General features: G+C 42.9%; 1 protein-coding gene across 1 annotated transcript; it reads left to right on the top strand.

The window, feature by feature from the left end:
- Positions 1 to 99: 99 nt before the first annotated feature.
- LOC117642941 lies at positions 100 to 25,409 on the top strand. Its single transcript, XM_034381578.1, has 8 exons — positions 100 to 174; positions 1,715 to 1,830; positions 8,102 to 8,302; positions 12,707 to 12,872; positions 15,222 to 15,358; positions 16,036 to 16,212; positions 22,001 to 22,068; positions 25,249 to 25,409. The coding sequence occupies exons 5-8, from the start codon at positions 15,279 to 15,281 to the stop codon at positions 25,407 to 25,409; spliced, it is 486 nt and encodes a 161-aa protein (XP_034237469.1). The 5' UTR covers positions 100 to 174; positions 1,715 to 1,830; positions 8,102 to 8,302; positions 12,707 to 12,872; positions 15,222 to 15,278.
- Positions 25,410 to 27,819: the final 2,410 nt, after the last annotated feature.

The following is a 27,819-nucleotide window of genomic DNA, read 5'->3' as shown; positions in this document are numbered from 1 at the left end:
GTTAAACGATTGCTCACAAAAAACCGCACAAATTAATATGCGAGATAACCAGTTACAGCCTGCAACTAACAGCATCCGTATTTTCGAGTTGGGAAGAGGGCCTTGCACCGTGGGAGACCCTTGTACTCGCCGTGGCACGAGCCACGGACACCCGGACGACGCTCTTCATATGTGGTAACAACCGGGAAGAACAAACTCTCTCAGACTTCTTAAGGGGAGGTTCTGGTGAAAATCTTGCTATTTTCCAAATGGATCCCACTGTCACAATTTGTTCGGAATTTGAAATCTTTCTTTGAGGAGACTAAAATTTGACTTTTGAAGGCACATGCCAGGCTCTAAACCCAGTTGAAGAGTCCTTTTGAGCCTATTTTGGCTGTATCTTAATTAAAAAATCTTCTTGCGCATACCATTTTGTCGTAAAAGGTTGACCTTGACATTTTTCACTTCTTCGATTCATTTTCAAAAGATTCCGGCATGCATAGCTCAAAATTTCCATTACATTATTAATTGTAAGCTTTTTAAGCTGAAAAGTCCCTAAAATTTGTCTATTTTGTACATTTTTGGTCAATTATAGTGAAATGCTTGGTTAGAAAGCTTGCGAATTAAAATGTAATTTACGGTTTGAGTTCTGCATACCGGCATCTTTTAAAAGTAAATCGAAGAAGTGAAAAATGTCAAGGCCAACCTTTTACGACAAAATAGTATGCGCAAGAAGATTTTAAAAGTTATAGCCTAAATAGGAGAAAAAGGCTCTGCGACTGGGTTCAGCGCACAAAATGTGCCTCCCCATTGAAAAATTTTAATAATTACTTGGTAAGACACCAAATTTTTAACAAATTTTCACAGTGGGACCTATTTAGGAGAAAATAGCATTTTCACCAGAACCTCCCCTTAACTTAGAGTACATGGCACTGTGGCAAAAAGCTACGGAAAATTCGGTAAACAGCTTGTGGTTATTCTCCGTAGCCCCCTTGTCAGTATTCTCCGTAGGCTCTTACAGTATTTTCCGTAGGGCCGTACAGTATTCTCCGTAGGGCTATACAGTCTTCCAGGTCCTACGGAGAAGACTGTAAGAGCCTACGGAGAATATTGATAAGAGGGCTACGGAGAATCCTGGCAAAAAAATTAACAGAATTTTCCGTATCTTTTCGCCACAGTGCGTATTGACATTTTGTCGATAGTACATCTGGTTTTTAAAGCAAGAGTAAGGTAAAAGATCAATTGAGGGTCACTTTCTCTAAAAATAGTAGAAATATCAGGATACGGTATGAGAAGTCAGATGTGTGGAGGCCGTTCACATACCTGATTTCGCAAACTTTCTGGCTCCGCGCACCTGATTTCTCATACCGGATCCAGTTATTTCAACTTCCTGGGGTTCTGGTCGGGTGCCAGAATACCCTGTTACGAAGCGATGCTTTGCTGACTTTTCACTTTGAACACTGGTAGCCAACGAGTGTGTGACGTCATATTCGTTGGAGTGTGAATTTTGTCACTTTCGTTTGAATATGATGTCACATTCGGTTGACTGTTGATCCACGTTCAAACGGATGAGACACCCTACTTGAACGGCCGAGTCACGTTTAAACGAATGTGACATCAAAAATTCACATCCGAACGAATATGACGTCACATTCGTTGGCTTCCAGTGAAGCTATGTGCTCCTTGGATAAGCCAATGAGAATCCGACTGAAATGCTCTCGATGTGTTTGACTAGGCCAGCGCTGTCCAGGTCGCGGGCTTCTCAGCACACTGCCAGTGACATACAGCATCCGCGGGAACTGCAGCCAGCGGAGATGTAGTGACGGGCCGGTGGCGCCTCGAAAACCGCAGGTAACACGGCTATTGTTATGGTATAGAAGTGAGCAGCTAGGAAGGTGTGGGACGTCGGTGTGTATTCTGTTCTATGGACAATTAAGAGGCGGTCAATAGTGACAAAGTTTTCCAGGGGTTTCCTTGTATGGCCGGAAGCTTGGTCACAATTCTGGACGACACGAGATGCAGCACTCTGCCTTCAAATCTTCGTCCAGAAGCTGTGGTGCTTTTTATTTCAGAGGTGGGGGAGGAGTTGTGCTATTTAGTTGTTCGCTTAAAATAAATTCTTTTATATAATAACAGAGGACGGCAACTTATTTCCATGGAAATTTTCTCACTGTTGATATTTTTAGACGGCCAATCTTCATACCAGATTCCAGGATTGTTGGGATGAGGGCATCGTTCGCGCCCTTGGAGTGACGCTTGACCGAGACGAACATCAGCTAGACGTCTTTTCCTACTCGCCGTTCGGACGGGGCCGTTGCCGGGACACGAGGCCTCGGCTACTCTTGCGGTAGGCTCCCTTGAGGGCGCTGACATCAAAGACTTCATGATATTTGGCACTGGGAGAGTCGTTTGCAATTGTGACAAATGTGCCATACGAGCCCACGTGTAAATCAATCCCAAACGAAGGCGAATGTGGAGACAATACAAGAGGAACGATAGTCAGCATAAGGTGTTGATTGCTCTGGTGCATTTTTTGGACTTAACTCTTTTTTCCATTTAAATAGACACTTCTAGCAGGGCCTGGAGTGAAGAACAAGAAGAAGAACATAAGCCGGAAACAGTTGAGAAATAACGCTAATCTCTTGATGACGAATGTTTATTCTCAATCCAAAAATTCAAGGCAGCTTAATTTTGATATACAATTTGATTTAAACCTGCCAAAACCCCCGAAAAAGGCCGATTCCTTGAACTGTTACCGGACTTAGTTCTTCTTCTTGATCTTCACTTCAGGCCTCGCTAGAAGTGTCCTTAAAATGATGGGCGCCGGCCAAATTGACGTGATTCTTTTTGCAATAGATTCATGAAAACACAAGTTGAGTAATCTCCTATCGTCAATATTTCCAACGGAGTCGTTCACTTTGGTTGAGTTGTTTTCACTTTCCGCTAATTTGAGCGTAAAAGGGATCAGTTACTATGTTTTAACGAAGTCGATTTTTTTTCTTTTGGCTAAGAATTGAGTCAAACAGTTTGGTGCAATGTTGTAAACCATTCTAAGGCACAATTCTAGTATCCTAACTCAATTCGGAGATAAGTAGAATCATTTCCGTCTTCCGCTTCCTAGATCAAATTCACATCTCTGAACTTAACCTTCTGTGTAGATGGAGCGCATCCGTCAACCTTTCCAAGGAGTCACTGCAGTTGAAAAACAAGGTGGCCAACTTGCATGGCTGCGATTTGCGCGTGGTGGCCCGGACTCGGTGGCCCTACATCTCCGCCATTACACCCATCGAAAATGGGTACGGAGCACCAAGGGACACCGCGGAACGGAGGCAAACTGTGGACATTCAAGGGCGAGCCTGCATTTTCCCTGCCGATGAAATGACGCTGTGTACTGGACATCAATTGTATTTTCGAGGCATGCGTTACGAAATTTGTCATGCCTATACTGTTAGAAGGGGGTCCGATTTTCAAACCGGGGAAAGGCGGTCCCAATTCTCGCCCGGCTCGAAAATCGGTCGTAAGAAGAATCGAACCCACGGGGGTTCAATTTTCGGACGTAGGGTTCGATTATCGACCGCTTCGCCGGCTTTCGGCTCTGCGGACTTCCGCAGGGCAGCGCCTGAAGTCAATTTTCAAACTCGACCGAACACACATCACCCTACAGATTTAGATTCGTCTCAAATAGACAAACAAAAACCGTCAACAGATATCATCCGTTAAAATGGAAAATGAAAGAGGTATTCAACCTCTAATGTCTTTTCTGTAAGGAAATGTCTGTTTGGTTAAGTTGAAGAATTCACTTATCTCAGCAAAGCTCAAACCCTACAGAGCCGAAAATCGAACCCTCACCTTGTCAAAATATCGAACCCTGGATGTATCGGCCACCCAGTCCGATTTTCGAACCGAGATGGGTTTGATCCTACTTAGGTCGTATTTCGAGCCAAGGTAGGTTCGAAAGTCGAACCCTCTTCTAACAGTGTACCTTTATGCCAATAAGGCTTGGAAAAAAATAGGCTTATCACCTAGAAAATACGGGGTAACGACTACATTTTGGCTTGCTCGTTATGCGCCACCATCATAGCGTTTGTATTCGTAAGGCAGGGGTGCGTTACTGAGAGAAAACATTCTGTTGCGCGAGACTTCTTGCATACCGCCTGCTGTCTTCACTCCAACGAAATAGCGCAAGCATAGTGCGAAGGTGGTGTGTTTCTTGGTACTTCGTAGAAAACCTAGACTGGAAGTCAGCGTCAGAATGGGAGAAACAAAAGAGCGTCGTCAGGCCGTGCTGAGCGGCACGGAGCAGAATGGTCAAGTAGCATTATACTCAGATTTTTTGAAAAATAAAAAATTAAATAATCATTGACGCTTCATGTGCTATCAGGCAATACTTGAAAAGCAAACGTAAAGTCACCTTCAGGTTTCGAACCCGGGATCTTTGACTTGTGGTGCACGCTCTTTACCGCTGTGCTACCACGTCCCACGGGAAGCGGAGGGTCAGCTACTGATGACTCTACCAGCGCCCCTTGGCCACGCCTCTTGAGCTAGTTATGAAATTTACAATCGGATTCGGAAAATTACTATTGTGTGCTCAAAATCAACATTTAAGATTCGCAATTTTCAGAACATGGTTTTAAAATTACCAACAATTGTCAATTTTACGAAATTGTTTCGAATTTTCGCATCAAGTTATGAAAATTGCAATGTTTGTAAAATTCATATCCGTATTCGTAAAATTGTCATCAAAATTGCTTTGAAAATTCAGAACTTTTTTAACAGTGCTCTCCCTAGGCCGTTGCCACCCCCTGTCTTCGACGACGCCGCCCCCGGGCTGCGTGGAACCCCCGGAGAGCTGCCGCCACCCCCGGACCCGCCAGGACACAAGCCCTTCCGCGATGGTAGCGGAGGCGGCCGGACATTGCTGATAAGCCACTTTGTAACCGGTGGTCGTTCTCCCGCCCTTGCCCCAGCCCCCGGCCCATAACCCATTCTCTTTTTTTGCCACACATTGCAGGTTGACACCCAGGGGCCCCCGTTCCAGCGGGGATTAAATATACCGGCAGGGTCAAGGTGGCCTTCGCCCCAGCCACAAGGCGTGATTTTGAAAACGCGAGAAGTGGTGGAGTGTCCAATAACTAGCCAGGGGAAGGCCTTCGGCCTTGATGCTGAGCTGGATTCTGCTGGAGATGGAAATGCATTTTCATCAGTAGTAAATTTGGATGTGTTTATTTTGAAACTGGGTCTCTTTTCTTTTTGGGGGGTGATAGCCAGGAAGTATGCATTTGCACGAAGGATTGTGATTCGACAATGGTTGGTTTCTCCTTAAATCGAAGGAAGGGTATTTAATGATCTAAAACTAAATTGTCCAACCAATCCTAACCTAACCTAACGGGCTCGTGACAGATCTTACTCTACTCTTGACAGATCTTTCCCTACTCTCGACAGATCATATTCTCAAACTAAATGGTCCAACCAATCCTAACCAAACCTAACGGGCTCGTGACAGATCTTACTCTACTCGTGACAAATCTTTCCCTACTCTCGACAGATCATATTCTCAAACTAAATGGTCCAACCAATCCTAACCAAACCTAACGGGCTCGTGACAGATCTTACTCTACTCGCGACAAATCTTACCCTACTCGCGACAGATCTTATTCTCAAACTGAAACCTAACCTATCCCAACCTAACCTAACTTAACCTTAGAGTTTGGACTATTGAGCTTGGACTATAGAGCTTGGACTATAGAGCTTGGACTATAGAGCTTGGACTATGTATACGCATATGAATATAGTAAAAATAAACAGAGGAAGATACCTCTTGTAAACTAAAGGTATCGGGGGGGGGCGGACAAATGAGCTATTCAAAATCCCAAACAGGGTGCTTCGCTTCGCTCAGCAATAATTTTCGTTTGTTCTGATGTGAGGCATACATTCAGAAGGCGTACAAGGACATTTGCTGCGAACTGAAGTGCTTGATTATTACTCAAAGCATATTATAAACGAGCTGAGAAAATTTGCGGTTCTTATGACTTCCTAGAGTGGTAAACGCGTAATTTGCGAGCAAACAGAGCTCACGCGGAAAGAGAGAAAATTTGCGGTTCTTACGACTTACTAGGGTGGTCAGTATTTGTCTGCGAGCTGAGAAAATTTGCAGTTATTTGGGTTATTTACACTTTTTTAAAAGGTATTCTCGTGCATTTCTGTGTCTACATTGCTTGCACCTGGCCACCACTTCCAGATTCCTTGCCACCCTCCTTCACCCGGGCTAGGCCCGGACTGGCCAGGGCATTTGGGCAGAAAAATATGCCGGGGCCCCGGCGTGCCGGGGCCCCCCAACTTACAGTTGCGAGGCCTCTGTGGCCGCTGGGCCACAGAATCGACCCGAAATACCTTTAAGGGTTCGTAGTAAACAGCCCTTCTAAAAACAAATTGATGCAGCGGATAGCATTTTGAACACATCTAGTGTTAACTTTATTGACTGCTTCTTTCGCTTAAGGGAAATCGACTTGAATACAGAGATTAGTCATCAGTTACATTTGGTTCCTAGATGTCCATATGGTCAGTTCCTGAAAAATCTGTGCAACTCAATGTTTTAGTTTCTGTGAACGCACTACTGAAGCATTTATACTGCAATTAGTTTTCAAGAAGAAAATTATAAAAATTGATTAAAAATTTGTAACTGTTTAGAGTTTGTGTAATGTTTTTGCTGCAAACATCAGAAAAACCCGGAATTTATCATTTTTACGACACTATCGGGAGAATCACTATTTGTCTGCGACGAGATTGAGCAGTATGGGCCCTTATGACAATTTTAACGTTGCCGGGGCACCTTTATGATGCCAGTCCTTGCCCTGGGCCACTACAGCTTACAGATTCGATTCTAAGGAGGGGAAACCAGAATTGGCAAATCTCTAACCCGGTCGTCCGTCAAATTTAATTTTGAAGTGCGTTCAACAGGTATGACCCTAATTCGTAGTACTGCCCCTTACAAATGGCAGGTATTGCATTTGAACACACAATAGGCCTTAACTTTTGCTCGCTTCGCTCGCATAGTAATGCGGAATCGCGTGAAACAAGTCTATCATCAGCTCGATGAGTTCCTAGCAGGTCCAGGTCAGTTCCTGAAAAACTTGCAACAATGTTTTAGTTTGCTGTGAACCAGCTTACTGAAGATTATTGCATGTTCCCGTTTTTCAGAAGAAAATTTAAATTGCATTAGAAAAAATTTGAAGCTCGCTTCGCTCGCAGTTTCCGCTGCTAATGTTTTTGCTGCAAGCATCAGAAACAATCCCTGGGTAATTATATCATTTCTACGATTTCAAAAGTCAGGGAAAATCACATAGTTGTCGTGGACGGGGGGGGGGGGGGGGGGGGGGGGGGGAGCAGGGGCCCCTATGACAATTTTCTGCCGGGGCCCTTTATGAGCCAGTCCGGCCCTGCGGGCAGCTACAGCCCTGTTTTTACACGATTCGATTCGAAGGGGGGAAACCTGATTGGCACATCTCTAACCACAGGTGACTGTTCTCGTCAGAATGTTAATTTTGAATCGCAGGTTCAAGTAGGTTATGACTAGGGATGTGCGAATAGTTCGGTATCGAATCGAATCAGGGCTGATTCGATTCGGGGACGGATCTCTTTGCTTCGACCCCGAATATTCGAAATTTCGAATCGACAGTGGTTCGTCTTCGAATCCGTAGCGCGGGAACGGTTGAAAGTCGCGCGCACAGCGTAGTTTTTATACAAAAGCAAGATCAGGTATTTAATTTTTCTTCTTTTTATATTCATACTGTACGCCCTTCCTTTATTACATGTGTTTTGTGTATTGAAACGCACTAATTTTTTCTAGTTTCAGTTCGAATTCGATTCGATTCCGAATCTTTCTAAGTTCGATTCGATTCGACAAATTTTTCCAGATTCGATTCGATTCGAAACCTTTTTTGAAAGATTCGATTCGAAATGAAAATCCTTGATTCGCACATCCCTAGTTATGACAACATTGTTGAAACGTGGATCAACATACAAATGCGGAATTCAAACGAACGTGACGAAATTCACATTCTGACGAATATGGCGTCACATTCGTTGTACTATGACAGTGAAGTTGAAGTACGTGTCGTTACAGGTATGCGTTCGAAGGCACTCTCAAGCCACTGTACGAGACGCTTGCCAGTGCGCTCAATTTTCAGCCACGCCTTCGACCCTCCTTCGGCGAGCTGCACCCTGCAGAGGAACTCACCGAAACGTCCCCCGCCGGCGTCGTGGGTGACGTGTACTACAACCGCAGCGACATCGGCATTGTGTATTCCACAGCCGTCAACGGCCGGTACGTCAGGGCTGGCGGTGCATAGTAGTGACCAGTGGAGGAAGCCAACACTTTAGACGCGTTTTGAGCTCCAGAGTCTCTAAACAGGCCTCGAACCGAACGTGTGACGCCATCAATGTATTCCTCGTTCGGACAGCAATCCATTGGTGGGGTCACAAGTTCATTTGGAGTCCCATTTAGCCTGCCAGCTAGGAACTTAAGAAGAGTCATCAAATAAAACTAGGGGTACGCGCCGTTTAGTTTGGGCGCGTAGTGTGGCTGAGCGATACGAGTTTGTGCACTTCGGACTTTGCTTAAGTAGACGAAAAGCGCAGTTTGTGGGCTCATATTGAGTGGAATGTAGGTGTGAGGTATAACTGGAAGTGATTTTCGTTATCAGCACACAAAAAAAATGTTGGGATTGTCAGGGGAGCTAGTCGTGGTGTTCCTGAACGGCATGGAGCGGGGTTCGTACGGCAATGAGGACACAGTGTTTAAGGGTTGGATAACCTCCCACTCACCAAGCTAGGTCCGAAAGGTGCTGCCGCTCTGAGGCTCAGCCTACGACTGACGACTCGCGGCCAAGCCGGACGCCGCGAGCGCGTCTGCAAGATCAGCATTTCCTCTTTTCCTATGTTGCCTTGTGTCTATCCCTGACATGCCCCCCCTTTTGGAAAATAAGCGTCCTCGCTTATTAAGGCACTTTACTTAACCTTAGATTAGAGCCTAGTCGAACTATAACTAACGGTGTAAAAATATGTTACCTAACTTAACTTTCCTAAAAAAAAATACGCTAGTATATATAGGAAAAGGCAAAATGCTTATCAAAATTAAACAAAAAAAATTAAAAAGAAAACAAAAATAATTTAGATCATTTATAGCTTGGCAAGCAAGAAGTATTGTTTACTTCAAAGTTCTGTAAAATTTTCTTTTCATTTCATGTCAACCCAACAGGCCTAAATATTTCTAAAGTTCCAAAATCAATCATGTTGCCGCGAAAGTTCAATAAAAATCGAAATAATAGATCAAAAGTTATGAATCAAAACAAGATATTTTAGATGTTCTGGGCTGTTTCGATGTTGTTGATCTCGAAGCCGGTCACGTCCTCAACCGCAGGTAGATGTTGTTCCCGCGATGGAGTGCGTCTTCCGTGACGCTGTGCACTCATGATGGCTGCAGGAAGATGTTTTTCCCACGTTGGAGTCCGTCTTCCGGGACGCTGTGCACTCGTGATGGCAGTGATGGCTTCTCGCACTTTGGCACTCCCTACTCAATTCAGGAGTGCCGCCATGCTTTCTGCGTCCTCGGAAAAGCACGTCGGCTGATGGAAGTTGACGTTCGCTTTGCACTCTCTGTGCACTCGACCATCGATCGTTCAGGTCGGCAGACTCGATGCGATGGGAAAATCGAGATGACTGGATCGCAGCGTGCCTGATGGTGTGAGGCAGGCACTGCTGACGGACTGGGCGGGCGAGCGCTTGCCCCGCTGCTTGACAGCGACAGCCAGCTGACGAACTCACGTGTGTCGAGCAAGGAGTATCGCCGGAGGCTGGGGTATCGCCGTGCCGTCTTGTTGTTGCTGCGGCAGCCGTGGCAGCGGAGGTGGCAGTGCCCCGTCCAGGCGATTGCTGACGCAGGGGTGTCCAGTGTCGAGGCGGCGGCGAGACTCGCGGCTCGGCGTGGCGCGGCGTGGCGCATGATGTCGGGCGTCCACAGCGCTGGCCACGTGGAACGAGGCGCAGAACACGCGGTCTCACAACACAAATTTCAAGCCACAAAACACAAGTCCGAAAACTTTTTCCGCGAGACGAAGACATTTGCCCCCGCGGACAACACCCACAGAGCCAGCAAGGCTTGTGGGAGGGTCTCCTCCCCCCAGAACACGAGTCCTCCCGCACTCTGCCATGCTCCTCCGGAAAGCCGTTCAGTCACTCTGCGCGCACTGTAAAAAAAGATTCGCTGTTTTGGTGGTCGTTCTATATCCAATCTCACCGAAACGGGTACCCCTACAAACCCGGCGACGGTCTGTCACCAAAACGGTGACCTGCGTCACCAGGTGGTGTTCCGCCAGAGAGGTTAGGATGACCACAACAACTGTTTTTGAGCTGTTTGTGCATATTTGTGCGTGCCCGCCGGCAACGTTACGCTTTGATGAGTCACGCGAATGATTACTGACAGCCCCTGACTTGTTTTGTGTCCTATTTCACATTAATACGACGATTAAAAGTCGCTGGCGGGAGGGTGACTGCAGTGCCGTTCTGGTGAGGTGGCCGCTCCGGAACGGACCGAGCGTCGCCGAAACGAACAGAGGGCCGCCAGAACAGTTTGAGGGTGTTGCTGTTCTTGTAATATTCTCGTTTTGGCGCCCAGACGTCACCGAATCGGCGAATCTTTTTTTACTGTGCGTCTTTTGCCTAAACAACCATTGAAACCATCCTTCGGCCCAACAAAATCGACCGCAAAACTTAGCTTACTATCTAGACTAAATCTGAGAAATCGAGTTTGTGGCACTTCGAGGGCACTTTCGCTCCTCAGACAGCTACTAAAACGGTCGCTGACCGCAAACCCCAAAATGGGGAACCGGAAGCGAATTTCTACGGGATGATGCATGAAATCTCGATCTGCACTATCACAGTCAAGTCTACACCCCCACCGCAGCAGAAACACATTCCGAGACCACGCACAACACTCCTAAGTACGGGCTCACAACCAAAATTATTGAAATTTTGGCACCAGCACCTCCACCATGTCAGGGGAGCTAGTCGTGGTGTTCCTGAACGGCATGGAGCGGGGTTCGTACGGCAATGAGGACACAGTGTTTAAGGGTTGGATAACCTCCCACTCACCAAGCTAGGTCCGAAAGGTGCTGCCGCTCTGAGGCTCAGCCTACGACTGACGACTCGCGGCCAAGCCGGACGCCGCGAGCGCGTCTGCAAGATCAGCATTTCCTCTTTTCCTATGTTGCCTTGTGTCTATCCCTGACAGGGATCAACGTCAAACTCGATTCCGAAATTTTGGTCCAAAATTGATCAAAATTCGGTAATGCGTGAGTCTGGGAAAAATTTGGAGGTGATTTTTGAGTTCAGCACACCAAAAACTGCAGGAAACAATATAAAACTCGATTTGAAAATTTTGGTCCAAAACGACCTAATTCGGGATGAAAATAGAAGTCTGGAGTCGAAATGGAGGTGATTTTCGTTATCAGAACACAAAAAACTGTTGGAATCAACATCAAACTCAATTCAAAAATTTTGGTCCAAATTTGGTCAAAATTAGGTGAAGCGTGAGTCTGGGAAAACTTTGGAGGCCATTTTTGAGTTTAGCACACCAAAAACTGCAGGAATCAATATAAATCTCGATTTGAAAATCTGGTCAAACTGGGTGAAATCCGCATGCGTTTAAGATAAGATTGTCTTGGGGGGAACGCGCAGATAAGATCTTTTGAATAGGACCCCTCGAATTGTACAAACCACAACGAGCCCTGGACTGCACAGCATTCGTCATGCCGGTTCCATTGTACTTTGTACAACAATTGTTGTAATTGAAAAGTACACTAAATTCCTGATAAAAAATTTGCCAGATATTTGTGTACTTGTGTACTTTTGTTGTGGTTATTTCCTGCAGTGTAACGTAATCGTGATTCTAAACAGTTGTGTTGTTGTTGAACAGGTTTCATGTTTAGAAACAGACTTAACGCAATCTTAAAACATATACTGTTGTCTGGTTAGGGCCTACAAGGGTCTTGTTTAATAACAGCACGATGAAATCAACACAAATGTTCCGAAGACATCATCGAAGACTCCAAAGAAGTATTGTTTTATTACAATCGAACTGTCAGAAAACAGCTCCGAGGGCTACAACATGCTTGTAATAAAACAAGTCGTGTTGCTATCAAACTTAACAGCATAAGTGTTGTTAATTTACAGCACCTTTTTTTAAACAGTGTAGTGACCTGGGCTGCACATCATTTTACTGTAAATAAACAACCCGGTCAACGTTACAGAAGAAAACTTATCGATTCACCGGGCGTTTACTAGAGCTTGGACTTCAGCGGCAATCCAAGATGCCCGTAAGAATTGCTACTGGTCCACAAATATCCTGAACCGGAGTCATCAGTGAACGACTGCAACCTTCTAAAAACATTTGCGACGAATAGACTATTTCGCTGGATCCTCTTTGATCCCTCGAAAAACAACTGCACCGGAAGTGGGGTCGCGTCGGCCAATCAGGTGCCTCGTTTCATCAAGGGTAGGCGCTTTCACTGATGTAAGGAGGCTCCTGATTGGCCGACCCGACCCGACTTTTGATGCATTTGTTTTTTCGAGGGATCGAAGTGGATCCAGCAAAATAGTCTATTTCTTGCTACATTACAGCCCCTTTTTTTAACAGTGTGGCACTTCACTATCAACACATTATGTGTCGCAGGTACGTGCTCAGACCACCGACGAACCAGCAGGCCTGTTTCACTTGGTGCTTGCCCCGCGGCGTCAAGAAGAACGATAACTCGCTCTCGAAGGTCTTGAAGTACCTCGACAAGGCAGTGTGGGCGTCCATCCTCGCGGCCTTCGTTCTCGCGTCCTTAACTCTCCAGGTACGGCACTCGAGTTAACTTTGCACCCCAAGAAATAAATCTCGTAAATTTGCGGGGGTACATTGAGAATGAAAGTCTTGCACTGTTAAAAAATGGTTGTATAGAAACAATCAGATGAGTGAAAATTTAGTCGTTCCAAATCAAAGAATTTTATCATGAACCAAAGCGAAAGAAATGTCGTTGAATCTTGTAAGCGACAATTTGTCGTTGAAGAACAAAATTCTTGTTATCACCCTTAACGATACTATTTGTATGGAAACAAAATCTTTTGCAATTATCTGCTCAATTAAAGCATATTATGAATAATCATCTATTGGTCTTCTTTAGTCATAGCAACATTACTATTATTTAAAAAAGAATGAGGCAAAATAAATTTAGCGACAAAAGTACTCCATGAATACTTGTCCCAGACATTACAAAATCTTTTTCGACTTACAAGACTTGTCGTTGACCAACAACATTTGTTGTTGGTCAACGACTTGTATTTGAAAGTAGACTGCTAATGTGTTATTACAAGTTAGTCGTTGTGAAATTATCCTTTAGTTCCAGTACGAGTTTGGTTTAACAAGCTATTCGTTCCACAACAAATCTTGTTGCTAAAAAAATTAGCGATAAATGTGTCGCTAAGTTACGACAAAATTTTTGTCAGTGTGATCGACACCCAAATTTGGGCGCGGTTTACTTAATCATTTAAATTTATGTGATGATTGTATTCTCGCCCAAATTTGGGCGGTATAATGATTCTCACCCAAATTTAGACGATAAAAAAAAAAATCAGCAGAAACGACATAGCCAAGATACGGTTCACAAGGACAAAACCAAGAGGGCTTAAAAACACTGATAAACTGTTTAAAATCCACTGTAATATTACAACACAATCACCTACAGTAATGCTGTTAAATAACAACAGTATTGTTTTGTGTCTGAACGGGAAACCCTTCCAGAAACAGCACTTTCGTTTCATAACAATTTCCTTGTCAAGTAACAACAATGTAATCGTGATTCAAAATAGTTGTGTTGTCGTTGAACAGGTTTCATGTTTAGAAACAGCCTTTTGCAATCTGAAAACATATATTGTTGTCAGGTTACAAGGGTGTTGTTTAATAACAGCACGATGAAATCAACGAAAATGTTGGGAAGACATCGTCGAAGACTTCAAAGAAGTATTGTTTTATTACAATCGAACTGTCAGAAAACAGGGCTACAACATGGTTGTAATAAAACAAGTCGTGCTGCTATCAAACTTAACAGCATAAGTGATGTTACTTTACAGCACTTTTTTTAACAGTGTGCAGCGTAACGTTCAAGACGTTTGAACACTTCAGACACAGAACCAAAACACTCCTTTTTGAGTGTGCATTGTATGAATCTCTTGCAAAATTTTTTCAAGCTTTAGTTGCGTGTACGCATCAACAAGATTAAGAACACAAAAAATCGTTCAACCCGCAAGGCTAGCAAAGATTTCCTTAGGGTTCGGAATCGGGTAAACATTGTTTTGATACACTTATTTACAGTACGCTTATAATCAGTAACAAGCCCTATGCTACCATCCGTTCTGAAAAAAGGGAAACAAGGAGAAAACCATTTTGAAAGTTCGTTGAACTTCCTTTGAAGCAATCATAGCCTCTAAAACTAATCATAGCACAAGGTACTGCATAAGGACGTAGAAACTCAGGTACAACATTATCCTTTAAGGTAATGTCCGCAACAAAATCTTTAATACATGATTGAGAATTGTTAGAGGATACACTTGGATAGGATTTGGCAAGCATAGGCAACACAAATTCAACAGAATTGGCTGAACTAGAAGTCCCTGAGAGTACACTAAAATTATCCTGTCATTTGGGATTTAAGACATCAAGCCAGTCGCGGCCCATCAACAAGAACTCTATAGTACCATTAACAACAGTTAACTTGAGAGTGTGAGGAGCCAGCACCGCCACTTGAACTACTACTAAAAATTCGCCAATAATTTCAAGAGGACTGTTAACAGTCTTTAACTCAAGGCGATTCATTTAATTTCAGTTAAAACACTGGTCAGATCTCGAGTAGACAAAAGTTTCTATTTAGTGTCGTCATAATTTATGCCACACACCAACCTGTCCCTCAAAGCATCCCCCAACTATCACCCAAAATTACATTTCGTGGCCAGCCCTTACAAGGCGGTAATGTAATCCAACACCGATTCATTTGGCTTTCGATTTCGAGCATGGAACAGAAGCCGCATCGCTGGGACAAACCGGGTCCCACGTTATTTAGTGCATGCCTGTCCCACACTTGGATTTGCGGTGTGCCCTCAGTTTTTCAGTTGTGAATGACCGACTCGATATCTGCTCTTACGTTTTTCAGCTGTCCCACGTGTTCTTCGGTACCGAGAAGCCAAGATCTCTCAACAAATGCGGAGACATGGCACTCTTCACACTGCAGGCTTTCGTCAGCTCGTCTCCCAATCAACCTGAAAGATCAGCAGTGCGGTTTTTGTTCGGGTAGAACTTTTGGTCATACCATTCAACAACACTGTTAACCTACCTGTCTACTTAGTTCTCGCTTCGCTGTGCACACACACTAAATGTCATGTACAATTTTGTACGAGACATCACAGGTATTTGGGCGCACGAACTTTCGAACTTACCGTACAAGTTTTGTACGAAAGACAGCGTATATTTATACATTTTTGTTCAAAATAGAGTACAAATTTGTAAGTTCGTACGGAAAGTTTGTGTGCACAAAAAATTGTGATGTCTCGTACAAATATTGTACAATAACATGAAGCAAGCGCTTGCAAGTGGTCACGGACAGTAGCATGCTAAATCAGGACACATACTTATAATTGCATATCTGCATGAAATGCATAGTTTGGAAGTGCACTGAAAGTAGAAATGTAAGACTTTTGACTGGGGTGATACTGAAACGTATGACCAAAAAACGTCATCCTAAAATGTCGTGTGACCGAAAAAGGGTCAGTTTTTTGTATCACTGTTAAAGGTTGATATATCACCAAGCTAAAGGAGAGCCAGTTTTGATGATGTCTGACCTTTTTTGGTCATACTTATCATGGTCTGAACTTCGTCAGACGTCTCACCGTTTGAACTTCAGTGAACACACACACACACAACTGCGTGACTAACAGATGAGTAAGACGTTTTCCTATATTCCTACCCAGCCTGTGGGGCTACTTCGGCTTGGTCATCACTACGGCGTACACGGGCCGCATGCACAGCCACATGTCGGCGGACGCGTTCAAGAGCCGTCTGAGCAACCTGCGCGAACTGGCCGAGGCAGAGCTGCCCCTCTTTCTGAGCGATGTCAAGCACGAGACGTTCTGGCTAACCGCGTCCAAGTAAGTGGGTACACTCTACATTATTGTAATGACATTTCGGTGGCCGTTGGTCGTGAGGGCGTAAGTCACATGGAAAATTTAATGAAAACGTGTTGTTCTGTTCGATGATTGACCACTCATTTGAGTGCATTTCAGCTGTATCACAGCGAATTCGCGTCAGCCTAGGTAATACGACGCACTGTTTCTTACTCCTACTTAGTATTCCTGGGAAAACCAGGTTCCGTTTTTGCCGTGATTGTAAGATACGAAGACTAACTACCTTCTTTTTATGGTTGAGCCATTCTCGTATTATGAAAAATTCTTCATAAGACATTTACAATGAACACCATTCTATTTGCCGGTGAGTGGAGAACGAGTAGAATGACAAAACCAGAAATGGTGCCGGTAAATTGATCTGTCACAACCGTTCGAGTTATCTGAAGCGTCACTCAGAAAAGCAATTAAGACTGATTCAATCACTTTTTGGCAAAGGAAAGAAACAGAAAAGTTCGCACATATCTCTCTTGAACCCGATTCGTTAGCTGCGTTCCACACTGTTAAAAATGTTGCTGTAATATTACAGCAAATATGTTGTAAAGTTTGATAGCAACACGTGTTGTGCCATGACAAACAAGTTGTAATTCTCGTTGCTGTTTTCTGATGATTTCATTGTTGAGCGACAAGGTTGTTGTCAATTCTTCAATTAAATCTTTCCTAATTTGCGTTGTACAAATTGTGTTGTAATTGGCTGAGCGATAGCGAAGCCTGTTACTCCAGTGCGGTTGAAAAGTTTTGTCTGTCTGTCTGTCTGTGTGTCTGTCTGTCTGTGTGTGTACACTACTCCTCCTGAACGGCTCAGCCGATCTGGCTGAGATTTCGCAGGGTTATTAGGTATGTTCTTGGCTCGGCACACGCGAAATTTCACCATCCTAGCTCAAGTGGTTCAGTTTTTATAGCCGAAAAACACCTAAAAAACGGCGAAAAATCGAGTTTTCTGTCGGTAGACCTCTCCTGTCTGGATGAAAGGGGGGTCTGGGGGCGGAGCCCCCCAGCCACGACAAGTTGAAAAGTTACAAGGGTCAAGATCGTGTAATTTGGAGATGAAGCACCTCTATCTAGAATGAAGGGGGTCTGAGGCCCCCCAGCATGCAACAGTTCTGAAGTAACTGATGATGGACAAGCATTGTCTGCCGAAGGCAGGCTAGCGCCGCAGGCCAAGGTAGGTACGCCAGGCGCGGATTGGAGAAACAGGCCGCGAGACATCGCGAAGCCTGTTACGACAAGACGCTGTCTGGCGTAAACCTACCTTGTTTAACAAGATTCCTGTATCCTGATTACAATACTTGTTGTGTGATTGCACATTATTGTTTTCTTACAGCACAAACCGTTGAACGACAACTTTCCTGTTTGAAATAACAATCAAACTTTTGTTTTTGGACAAGAAAGTTGTAAAGAAACAAAAGTGTTGTCTATTGATGACTTTTCTGTAATGATGCAAAACATTTATGTTGTACTTCGAAAACGCCCCTGTACGTGGTTGAGTTGTTATCCTACAGTGGTTTTTTAACAGTGCACTCCGCTTCCTGTTTAGTCTTCTTTGCGCTCTTCACACTATTGGACGCGTATCTGGCACGATTTTTGGCATAGGCCCTATGTGGAATTTGATTTATATCATACGTAGGCTCCAATGAATCTAAAAGCCAATGAATCTGAAAGCTCTAAAAACAGCTTAGCGCAAATTTATACAAACGGTTGGTGGGGGAACGTCTGCGCATTCGCTGTTTTTAGGGCTTTTGTTTTTCTTCCGTTACAAGCTTCATTGGAGTACCCTAATGTATATTCCCTGGAATTCCGTCGTGTTAACAGATTTGGCATACACACTGATAAAAATTTTGTTGTAACTTAGCGACACATTTATCGCTAACTTTTTTAGCGACAAGATTTGTTGTGGAACGAATAGCTTGTTAAACCGTAGTCGTATTGGAACTAAGAGATAATTTCACAAAGACTAACTTGTAATAACGCACCAACAATAATACATCTACGACAAGTATTGAAAGTCCAAAAGAAATTTTGCTATGTCTGCGACAAAATTCATAGAGTACTTTTGTCGCTTAATTTATCTTGCATGGTTTTTTTAACAATAGTAATTTCCATATGACTTAGAACAACAAAATAGATGATTATTCATAATATGCTTTAATTGAGCAGATAATTGCAAAAGATTTTGTTTCCACACAAATTGTATCGTAAAGAGGGATAAGAAGAATTTTCTTCTTCAACGACAAAATGTTGCTTACTAGACTCAACGACATTTGTTTCGCTTTGGTTCATGATGAAATTCTATGTTTTAGAACGACTAAATTATCACTCATCTGATTGTTTCTGTACAACCATTTTTGGCGAGCGATAGCGAGCCCATGCCGTGTTTGGGGGCACCAAAAAGTGACTGGTCGTGCGTCTGTCTGTCTGTCTGTGTGTCCGTAACTCACTCACGTTTCTCAGCAACTACCGCACAAATAGTTTCAAAATTTCGCACCGGAAGGCTCCTAAATCTCCCCCAGGGGGAGTTTATCTTATATTCACGATTACTATTGTTTGAAATATTCAAAACATCTTTTTGAATTAGGTTCTTAGCGTGGTTAGGTTGGCAGTGCTTGACAGCTCGTAGCAATTTTTCATACTTGCGGCCGCGACTCTCAAATACGGGACCTATCAAAACATTGGCAAATAAAACAAACTAAAGAGCAGAAGGGCTTAGAAGTGAGTACGGTCATAGTTTTTCGATATTTAAGAATGATTGAAACCCCTCCGGAGTGTCAACTGAGTGAAATACGGAAAATGAAAGTGACAATTATTACGCGTTTCGTCCGTCCGTCCGCCCCCTCCCCTCCCCCGCTACACCGCGACTTGGCAAATGTTTTAGTCAGTGGAGTGTGTGTGATAATTGCAAGAATGTTTTGGTCTTTTTAACCTTTGTGAGTGTATTTCCATTTATATTCTCAGACACTATATTTTTTAGTTGTTTGCTTTGCTCAATAACAGTTAGAAAATATATTAATACATTCTATAAGTACAAACCGGATACTAATCTTACCAAAATAAATAGTCTTTGCTGACTCTTGGCACTTCTGGGAAAAGGCTTCATTGCAATGCTGTGAGTTTACTATAGTACTAACCTTAAAGAAAACCATATGATGAGTGAGTGTAGCGCATTCAAGGTTTGACATTGACATCAGATTCAATGAGACGATTCACTGACTTGGTCATATGATTTCATGAGACGATTCTTTTAACTTAATCATACATTGTCTGCGACAACTAGTAATTTGTGTTGGTCATGGTTTGAGTTGGCTCTCTTTTTAATTTACTCAGAATGTTAGGTAAATACTTTTGCTAAACTGTTTCAAAGATTAAATAACACATCATGACTATCATTATGAATAAGATAAACTTGCGTTTAGCAATAAGTGGCCTCGACATTGGATTCTATGAAACGATTCATTGGATCTGACAGAAGGTCTTCTCCGTAAAGTAGTTGCAATCAGCCTGCCTGTAAATATGTCTCTTTTTAATTAATGCAGATAAATCAATATAGTTTAATCCACTAGTTTAAACTAAAAAGGAGAAAGGCTTTTTAGGTATTACTAATAACATTGCGTATTCATAAGTTCAGTAAAAAGGAGATATCGAATGGTAATTGAAGTATTTGTGAATCGTATTAAGCAATTCAATGCTGGCTGTTAAATGTTACTCGACTGAGTAATAGGGTCAGGGTTCATGGCATGACACCATGAACAAGACACACTCTTAAAAAACCCAACAACTTAAGACCCATACTTTCAACTAGAATTACATGATTTAGAACCAAAATTTCCTCGGTGTTTCATTGCTTCCTGCAGTATTTGGTGTGCTGATCACAAAAATGACTTCCAATTTCATCTGAGACCTTTACTTTTCCAAATATTTACCAATTTTGGACCAAAATTTTTACATCGAGTTTTACATAGTTTCCTGCAGTTTTTGGTGTGCTGATCACGAAAATGACTTCCAATTTCATCTCAGACCTTTACTTTTCCAAATATTTACCAATTTCGGACCAAAATTTTTACATCGAGTTTTACATAGTTTCCTGCAGTTTTTGGTGTGCTGATCACGAAAATGACTTCCAATTTCATCCCAGACCTTTACTTTTCCAAATATTTACCAATTTCGGACCAAAATTTTTACATTGAGTTTTACATAGTTTCCTGCAGTTTTTGGTGTGCTGATCACGAAAATGACTTCCAATTTCATACCAGACCTTTACTTTCCCCAAAATTTACCAATTTGTGACCAAAATTTTAAAATTGAGTTTCACATTGTTTCCTGCAGTTTTCAGTAAGATAATCACGAAAATGACATTAATTCCGGCCCTTTCATTACCGAAGACCCTGTATTGGCCTTACTTTGCATATATTCTTCACCATCTTCTACAAGAATACAGACGCATCGCTCGCCTACTACGCGCCCAAACAAAACGGCGCGTACGCCTAGTTTAACAGTGCAGGACATGAGCTCCGTCTCGTTTGAGACCCGATGGTCTGAGCCCCGTCTTGAGCCCCAACCTGAGCCCGAGTTGAGCCCCGCCTTGAGCCCCGGCCTGAGCCCGAATAGAGCCCCGATTTGAGCCCGGACTTGAGCCCCGACCCGAGCCCCAATATCTAGAGCCCCGACATGAGCCCGGCGTGAGCCCCGACCTAAGCCCCATTTGAGCCCCTTGGCAAGAAATCGTGCATTTTTAGTCTTTTTGGATGAATTTTTGACCGCGGTGCTCAAATGGGGCTTGGGTCGGGGCTCAAGTCCGGGCTCAAACCAAGCTCAGATATCGGGCCTCTATCCGGGCTCTGACCGGGGCTCAAGACTTTGGGGCTCGACACTCTAAATGTCTTACAATGAAATTTGACCTATGTTATTCGTATGTTACAGTGAATTCGGTGCAAGCATAATACGAAGCAATATTCCTTCGAAATACAAATCTTTTTACCTTTTTCATTGTAAGATACAAAGAAAAACCTTCGTAATACGAAGAAAAACCACCTTCGTATTATGCTTGCGCCATTTCCTTCGTATTATGGGAAATTTCTTCGTAAGACATTTAGAGTGGGAGGCGGGGCTCAACTCGGTCAGGTTGGGGCTCAAGGCGAGGCTCAGACCATCGGGGCTCAAACAGGACGGGGCTCATGTCCTGTATGCCACAGATTTGAGAAATGAACTGCTCGTTTGTTTCACCCATCACACTCTGACTATATGCTATAAGGAATATGACTAAGGTATGTGGATATGATGGTATATATGAATATATAAGGTGTATGCCATTTTAGTAACTAGTATTAAATTGTGACAACCTCATCAATCGATGAAATTTTCATCAAAGCTCCTGTACTTACTGCAGGGGCGTGACAACTCTGTCACCCCCTGATTTGATGACTTAGGGAGCCTTCAGTGCCATCGAGGGACGACCGACGCTTTTTCTCAGTGCACCTGCACTGAAAAACCAAACGTGGTCCAGACCGCACCACTGGTGTGGTCAGATGGGTGCCATTTTGACCACATCAGTTGGTGTGGTCTAGACCACGTTTGGCCACGTTTGGTGCGGTCTAGACCACGTTTGGCCACGTTTGGTGTGGTCCAGACCGCACCAAACGTGGTCTAGACCACACCAACTGATGTGGTCAAAATGGCACCCATTTGACCTCACCAGTTGGTGCGGTCTAGACCACGTTTGGTTTTTCAGTGTGGCCCACAACTGACTCATATCTTCAAACAGGTGGCGCAATCCGTACGAGGACGCCGTCATGACGCAGGCCAGCACTTTCAAGAGCATCGAGTACAAGGGTGTGTACGGCCGCGTGCAAAACCAGCACGACGCGGGGGTCCTAATGGAGCGCGCTGCGTGCGGCGTTTTGGCGGGAACCAAAGGGGGACTTCTACACCCTCGCGGTCAGTGCAGACTGGGGACACTCGTGGAGCACTGTGGCAAAAAGCTACGGAAAATTCTGTTAAAGGGGGGGCCCTAGTGAAAAAAACGCCAAAATTGTCAAAAACAGTATTTTCAAAGTTCATAGATAAAAATGTGCATGGAAGAATTCAGATTCAACGGGTTGAACACCTTTAAGCTGAGTGGGTAGTTTCTTTATCCTTTGGAAGGAAATAACATTGAGATCAGTTGTCGTTAGCTTCTACCCTCAACTTCACAGCTTTGCTCAGTCGACAAAAAATTTTGTCGTAGACAGACTTCCTGCGTTCCTGGTTGACACCTACATGAGTCGGCTTGCATGGACTCTATTCATTGATGACTTGTCGACAAATTTTAGTGACGGAATCTTGATATCAGCCCTACTTTTTTTTTGCAAACACCTTTAGGGGAGGTTCTGGTGAAAATGCTATTTTCTCCTAAATAGGTCCCACTGTGAAAATTTGTTAAAAATTTGATGTCTTATCAAGTATTTATTAAAAATTTTCACTGGGGAGGCACATTCTATGCCCTGAACCCAGTCGCAGAGCCTTTTTCTCCCATTTAGGCTATAACTTTAAAAATCTTCTTGCGCATACTATTTTGTCGTAAAAGGTTGGCTTCGACATTTTTCACTTCTTCGATTCATTTATTTAAAAATGCCGGCATGCACATCTCAAAATGTCAATTGCATTTTTATTCGCAAGCTTTTTAACCAAGCATTTCACTATAATTGATCAAAAATGTACAAAATAGACAAATTTTAGGGACTTTTCAGCTTTAAAAGCTAATAACTAATAATATAATGGAAGTTTTGAGCTCTGCATGCCGGAATCTTTTGAAAATGAATCGAGAAAGTGAAAAATTTCAAGGTCAACCTTTTACGACAAAATAGTATGCGCAAGGAGATTTTTTAAGATACAGCCAAAATAGGCTCAAAAAGACTCTTCGACTGGGTTAACAGCCTGGCATGTGCCTTCAAAAGTCAAATTTTAGTCTCCTCAATGAAAAATTTTATATTCCGAACAAATTATGACTGTAGGATCCATTTGGAAAATGGCAAGATTTTCACCAGAACCTCCCCTTAAAGTTTCTTAAAAAAGGGGGAAAAATCACATTTTTTAAATGTTAAAATTTGAAAACTCATATCTCAGGACAGAAGTTTAATTTGAAAATTCCGTCACTAAAATCTCTTCTATACATCTTTAGGATAACCCCAAAAAATTTTGAAGACTTTCCGTCCCAATGAAAGATGCAGGGAGGTTTTTCCCCAATGCTCTAAAAAACACTAAAAAGCCACTTTTCTCAGAGACCGTTCAACATTTTGGATTGAATTTTGTTTTGGGAACTCACCATAATAAACCTAATAATTAGGCAAAGTTTCAAATTTCTGGAATTATTTTGAAGCCTACTTGAAGGTTTCACCAGGGTCCCCCCTTAACAGCTTGTGGTAATTTCTCCGTAGCCCCCTCATCAATATTCTCCGTAGGCTCTAACAGTATTCTCTGTAGGACTATACAGTCTTCCAGGTCCTACGGAGAAGACTGTGCGGTCGTACGGAGAACACTGTAAGAGCCTACGGAGAATATTGATAAGAGGGCTACGGAGAATCCTGGCAAAAAAAATGAACAGAATTTTCCGTACTTTTTTGGCACAGTGAGGGGTATTTGGACCATGGATAAGGGGGACTCGCAGGGAGAGAGGTTACAACTCGGGTGAATGGCTCACCTACTTCTTGGTTGATCCTTGAAGCGGGAAAAGGGGATAACTCAATTTTCATCATTATTTCGAGACAAACAAAAATCTGTTAGCAGGGAAAACTAAAACCGTACAAATGCGTAATGCAATCTAGGATTCTAAAAGATATATGTAAAAAAGGCATAAGTAATATCTGAAAATAGAAATGTAAGACCACTTTGTCGACGGTTTCTGTGTTTAAAATCTTAGCGTTAGAATGCACTTTGGAACCCTCCAAAACGAGGTGGAACGGAGACAACTCAAGTGGAGTTCAGGTCTGCGAAGAGTCTTTATTGCTGCTCTGATACAGTTTTGCAGTGACATTTTTTTCCAACTACAGTTCTGAAGAAAAGGGGAGATTGAGTTAGTTGACTCTTGATGCATGAGGTTCATAAAAATATGAATTGAGCTGTCTCCTTTCGCCATTTTGTGCAACGGATTTATGTGGACTTGGGTCGAGTTGCTCTTTTTTTCCGATGAAATTCACACCGTTGAAAGGGTGAAGCTAAGTCCTTTTTCCTCGTGGGTTTTCTCTTCAACTGGTGGGAATTGAGTCAAATAATTTGGTGTCCTGGTGTAAACTACACTGCTAGAAATTTTTGTTAATTAACGAAATATTTTAGCACGAAACATTTCGTAAAATATTCTTTAAAAAAGGTATCTTGAAATTTAGAGATTATTCCGTACTTTGACATTATAAATCTTGTATTGGCCACAAAACGATATTTGTGATATTTTTAGCAAACATCTTGTAGACAAATGAAACAGTTGTGAAATTGACAAAATATGCCGTAGAGATTGCCAAAGCGAGCTGGTCTTCGAGCTTCAAATGCCCTTGCAGAGCTGTCGCAGTTAGGCTGCCGGCGGGCCAGAAAGTCCTGGTTTAGAGTCTCCGGCGAACATTTTTTCTCAACACTATTTGCTGCATGCTAGGGTGCATGTTACTTACAATTATCACAAATATAACGGAATGTTTTGTAGATTTACAAAGTTTCTTGTAAATTGATGTTTACGATGATTTTTCGAACTTTACGACATATTTCATCAACTACGTTTTACAAAGCTCTCGTTTATAAAAATTTCCAGTGAAATCTTTGTAAATTAGCGAAAAATTTTCGAACAGTGTACTCCAAGGCACAACGATAACATAAAGACTCAATTTGAAGTTACCTCAAGTTATTCCCTTCTTCTGCTTCAGTTTGGAGTTCAAGTTTAAAGTTGAGGTTCAAACACACAGCTATGGGTTGGCTTCAGATTCGTCAGTACCTTTTTCGACCTTGCTGATTCTACCCAGGACTATTAAAGTCTGTTTTCTGGTTTGGTAGGACTACTGCCAGACCACTTCGACCGTCTACAACGTTATGCTGCCACCGAAGTCGCCACTTCTCGTTCCATTGTTGGAGCTCATGTCGCGCTTCGACGAGTCTGGCCTCACTCTCAAAGTAAAGATCTTTGTAGAGGGCATAGGTGCCTTCCGCACATCTAAATGCATGGAACATTTTGTTCCCTACGCTCGATTTCCTGCATTACGTCTTTAAGCCTACTTGGTTGAATGCTTGAATGAAGTGTCCAACTAGACTGCTAGAAAAGACCACAACAATTCCTGGCAATATTTTTAGGCACGAAGTAGCCTTATAGTATACCCAGGATTCAGCCGGCCCGAGATTCGATTTGTGTGGCCCTTTATGCATTTCGGAAATTTTCTATACGATTTTAATGAGATTTTGCAGACTTGTAGAACTTTGAACGCTGATTCTAATGCTGAAATCTGGTTAAAAATTTGGTCGCCAATTTTGAGAAATTTGCTGTCAAAATCGCCGTTTCTATGGCAAAACTCGACTCGTCAAAGGAAAAAAAAGGGAGTGGGGGGAGCCGAGCCGAGCCGGACCAATAGCGGAGCTTCTTTTTGGGTCTGTACAGCTTACTCCAAAAGCTGAAATAGCACGTTCGAAATGAAAAATTTCTTTGACTGCAGGTAGACAAGATGCAACAATAGAATTGGTGTCGTTTCGAACGTGGCCATTTGGATCGGTCAGCCGGCCAGTGACTTTTTATGAGAGTGTCCCGCACCAATCCCGCACCGCTGCGTTGTTTTTGTTGTTGTTTTGTTGAAAATTTTTGTTACTCTTCAACTCGGAGTGAATTGAGCCATTTAACTGCGTACCTGTGCACATGCATCTGTGAATTATGTTTCCTTAATATAGTTTAAGAGTCGCTTTAAGACTTTTAGTCTCTTTTTGAATAAGCTGGTCATGTAGCTGCTCCTTTTAGCCAGGTTTGATGGTACTTCTGATTCAGTTAGCACCATGATCACTTCGCTCCACCTCGCGGCTTTCAGTGCTCATGTTCCTCGAACAAGACTCACCCGCGTTTCGAGACCATCCCTCTCGAGTTCATAAAGTTTGTCAAGCCAACCGTCGTGGTGTTGCTACGTTGTGAGTGAGAACTATTACACAGAATTGAAGAAAACATGACTAGAGAACCGTAGCCTTTTGAAACAAGCCAAACAATTCAACGTCAGCAACAATGGAGGGGCGGTTTTAATGCGCGACTATACTCGTGTTTTCAACTTCGCGATTTTCGCAAGGGCGCAGACGCCGACAAAATTGTTGCCAACCCACGAAAATTAATTTACTGCCTTCTTTCTGCCACCAAAATTTTCATAATGATGGACTTCAAAGATGTTCCTTTGTATGATCACTGTGGAATATATTAGCATTGGAATTTTTCGTATTTCCCGGCATTTTGATTTCTCTTTATTGCCAAGGTTAAATTTTGACGGGTGGCACATCGACCACATTGGTACCACTGCCATTCGTAGCCAGCCACCCTTGAGCCACCCCCTACCTTTTACATAACTTTTTTGCTTTCCCCACACTCTTACCCAAATTGACTTCGTGACTCCTAGGATTTCTTGAAATCGTATTTTTTTTATCAGGGATGAATTATACTTTCAGCGTACAAAAGTTATTGAAAGAACGATGCGGATGCGTGACGAGTGCAATGCCGAATGCCTCCTTCCCTCTCAGCCTCGTAGTGAGTTATGCGTATTGACGTATGTGCGCATTGAAAAAAATATTGACATTTTTATTTGTGTATTACAAACATAAATATCCATCTCGTCTTGACAAATCTATCAGGCCTCTTAACGAAATTCTATTAATGCGCGCAAACGTCAATAAATATTGACGAAATATCGATTGAAGGATGAGAGTGAGAGTGTTGCACTTTTCATAATTGAGTGGCCGTTGGGCGTAAGTCACTTCGACGCCTTCTGTTTGAATAATCCTAACTACCAGACAAAACTATAAGACAAACCTAACTGCCAGAGAAGATCCAAGATATTTCTATCTGTCTCAGTAGATCTAAGACAATCCTAAATGTCAGTGCGGATTTAGAACAACCCTAAATGCAGAGGTACCTAAAAGTGTTCACGAACTATCTGAAGTGCAATATCAGGGAATCACGATATCTCTGAAATACAATAGGCACCTATTTATAAAAGGAAGAAACTTTTTAACAAGCCCTTCGGCAAGTAATTTTATGAAGGATGTGGGCGTCATGGCCTTTGTGTAAAGAGCACTTTTCATGTGCAGTCAAGATGGCTCTAAATCGACACTGACAGTCAGGATTGCCTTAAATCGGTTCTGGCAGTCCGGATTTTCTTCGATCTACTCTGACAGTCAGGACTTTTCTATCAGGAGGCGTCGACATGAGAAACCCATGGAGAATAATATACGTAGTTCTGTCCAATGGCCACTCAATTCTGGTTGTACTTTTTACAATCCCCGTTGTGCACCCTCATTCGTGGAACGTGATATCACGTTGAAACAAATGTGACAGAATGTCACGTTCCGTCAAGCATTGTGTCTCATTCGTTTGAATGAGGATAAATT

The sequence above is a fragment of the Thrips palmi genome, unplaced genomic scaffold (genome assembly GCF_012932325.1).
Source record: "Thrips palmi isolate BJ-2018 unplaced genomic scaffold, TpBJ-2018v1 HiC_scaffold_16, whole genome shotgun sequence".
NCBI lineage: Eukaryota > Metazoa > Arthropoda > Insecta > Thysanoptera > Thripidae > Thrips > Thrips palmi.
The sequence above is the reverse complement of the archived record's forward strand: the minus strand, read 5'-3'. Positions and strand labels throughout refer to the sequence as shown.